General features: G+C 35.1%; 1 protein-coding gene across 1 annotated transcript in view; it reads right to left on the reverse strand.

Moving 5' to 3' along the window:
* The window catches only part of ALX4 (ALX homeobox 4), a 123,162-nt gene extending 121,516 nt beyond the window's left edge, over positions 1-1,646 (reverse strand). Inside the window, exon 1 of the mRNA XM_053688889.1 lies at positions 1,292-1,646. Within this exon, the coding sequence (XP_053544864.1) occupies positions 1,292-1,646 (355 nt within the window). The remainder of the gene's footprint in view (positions 1-1,291) is intronic.
* Positions 1,647-2,624: the final 978 nt, after the last annotated feature.

Genomic DNA, 2,624 nt, shown 5'->3' on the forward strand with positions numbered 1-2,624 from the left:
ATTCTATTAGTATTGTCTCATTTGAAGTCCAAGAATTCTATGCACATTATAGCATATATCAGCATTCATACTGTTACACTGATAAAATAGGAATTTACTTGCTATGTGAAACCTACATTTAACCAATAAGTGTGTGTGTGTGTGTGTATATATATATATATATATATATATATATATATATATATATATATATATATATATATATATATAATAATAAATGTATATCTCTAACAGTTTTAAGTTACTATACTAAAAGAAAATGTAATTTATTCCTCACTTGAACTCACTTGTAAGAACAAGAAATATCATAAGACTCTAATTACTGGATACTGAATTCTGCTACTAATATTAGTGATAAAATCCTCTAATAACATAGGTCACTAAATCCCAGCAAATTGGAACAGACAATAATCTGCACACATAGGTCTCTTACAAGTTATAATTACTTTATAATTTTCAAATTAAACTGCACGTTGTCCTAATTAATTGTAGTTACAATGTCACTGTTCCTGTTAGTGTGTCTAATCCCAGATAAAAGGCTGTAATATACTGCCAAAGATAAAATTGGCACCCTGGTTAATTACCGCTTTTTAGGGCTTGCCAGATAATAAACCAGATATACTGAAAATATAAAAATAATTTCGATTAAAAGAGTAAATATTTGAGTACTATTCAATGTAAAATATGTGACATTCGCCCTATACACAACTGCATGTATTAAATCAAATTAAATGATCAAACCATTTAGCGTTTAGATTTTAATTTTTATAAAATAAATAGAATATGCATACGCAAGTATTCAATAGATTCTGAACGAAATAGAATGTAAAACGTATATTTGAAAAGCAAATTCATTATATAAAAATATGTGATTGGACACATACATATTTATCAGAATAATAAAAAAAAAGACTTAAGTTAGTGTCGGGTACTTGGTATACACTGTGTAAGTTCGCAAAATATTCTCTGCACTGATACATAGTGTTTATGTATAAAAATGTACATATTAACAAAGAGTAATAATATACAGTTCGTATGACATATGTTCCATCAATATATGTCTAGTAGAAATGAATCCTCCAGTTCAAACATCTGGGATAATCTAATTAATTCACAATGTAGTTAATTTACCTGCAACTTTATATTAAAATCTGTGAATTTCTTTTTGACTGAATGTAAATATGAAATCTCTATATATTCCCAGCAGTTCTGAAGATGTCTGATCTCATGACAGTGCAGGGAATACGATGCATCTATGTAACATTGCACTGCAGTTTTGGGGAGCACTTACCATAGCATGAGATGAGGGGGTCCCCCGGGCTGCTGTCTGGGGGAGTTTTGCAGGAGCTGTTTTGCATGTAGTGGTGAGATTGCTGCTGGTACTTGAGGAAAGAGCTCTGCTGCTGCTCCCCTGTGCTGCCCTGGGCACTGCCATCCAAGGACTGGCACTCCTGCTGGTAAGAGCCTCTGGACTTGTCCCCAAAGCCCTGTCCTTTGCTGGCCAGGAAAGCTGGACTAAACTTATCACTGGACTGGAATGCCCTAAAAGGAGAAGTCTGCAGCTCCCTGCCCTGCTGAGCTGGGCTGTAGTAGCACTCCATAGCACTGCTGCTATCACAATAAGAAACGCCAGCATCAACATTCATTCCTAAAATAAGAGGCCCAATGTCCTGAGGTTTGGAGGGACACAGCACACTGGGAGTCTCTCTCTGCTCCCTCCCCCAGGGCTCTCCCCTCTCACTCCCCTCACTCTCTGGCACTTCCCTCCTTCTGCTCATCCTCTCCCCTTCTTTCCCCTCCTGTCTCAGCCTCTTTATAGGTAGTTTTAGGTTTTTATCATCCAGTTCCTCAGACTTTCTGCTCCTTGTGTGATATTAACAGCTCTCACCTATTTATTCTGCCTCTTGTCTCACTCTTCCTAATACATACTCTCTCTCTTCTATTTATTCTGCCTCTTGTCTCACTCTTCCTAATACATGCTCTCTCTTCTTTTTGTCTCTTAACTGTTTTATTTCTGTCTGTCTGTCTGTCTGTCTCTGTTACTCTATCTCTTTCTATGTCTGTCTATTTTATCTATCATCTTTGTCTGTCTGTCTATCTCTGTTACTCTGTCTCTTTCTATGTCTGTCTATTTTATCTATCATCTTTGTCTGTCTGTCTATCTCTGTTACTCTGTCTCTTTCTATGTCTGTCTATTTTATCTATCATCTTTGTCTGTCTGTCTATCTCTGTTACTCTGTCTGTCTCTTTCTATATCTGTTTATCATCTATCTTCTATCTATCTCTATTGCTCCATCTATCTGTCTTTCTATATCTGTCTATATTTTATCTATCATCTTTGTCTATCTCTGTCTGTCTGTCTATCTTTCTATATCTGTGTATCCTCTATCATCTATCTATCTATCATCTATCTATCTATCTATCTATCTATCTATCTATCTATCTATCTATCTATCTATCGATCTATCTCTATTGCTCTGTCTATCTGTCTACCTGTCTATCTTTCTATATCTGTCTATATTTTATCTATCATCGTTGTCTGTCTGTCTTTCTTTCTATATCTATCTTTCTGTCTGTCTATTATCTATTTATCTATCATCTATCTATCTATCTATCTATCATCT

This window comes from Bombina bombina, chromosome 7 (genome assembly GCF_027579735.1).
Source record: "Bombina bombina isolate aBomBom1 chromosome 7, aBomBom1.pri, whole genome shotgun sequence".
Taxonomy (NCBI): domain Eukaryota; kingdom Metazoa; phylum Chordata; class Amphibia; order Anura; family Bombinatoridae; genus Bombina; species Bombina bombina.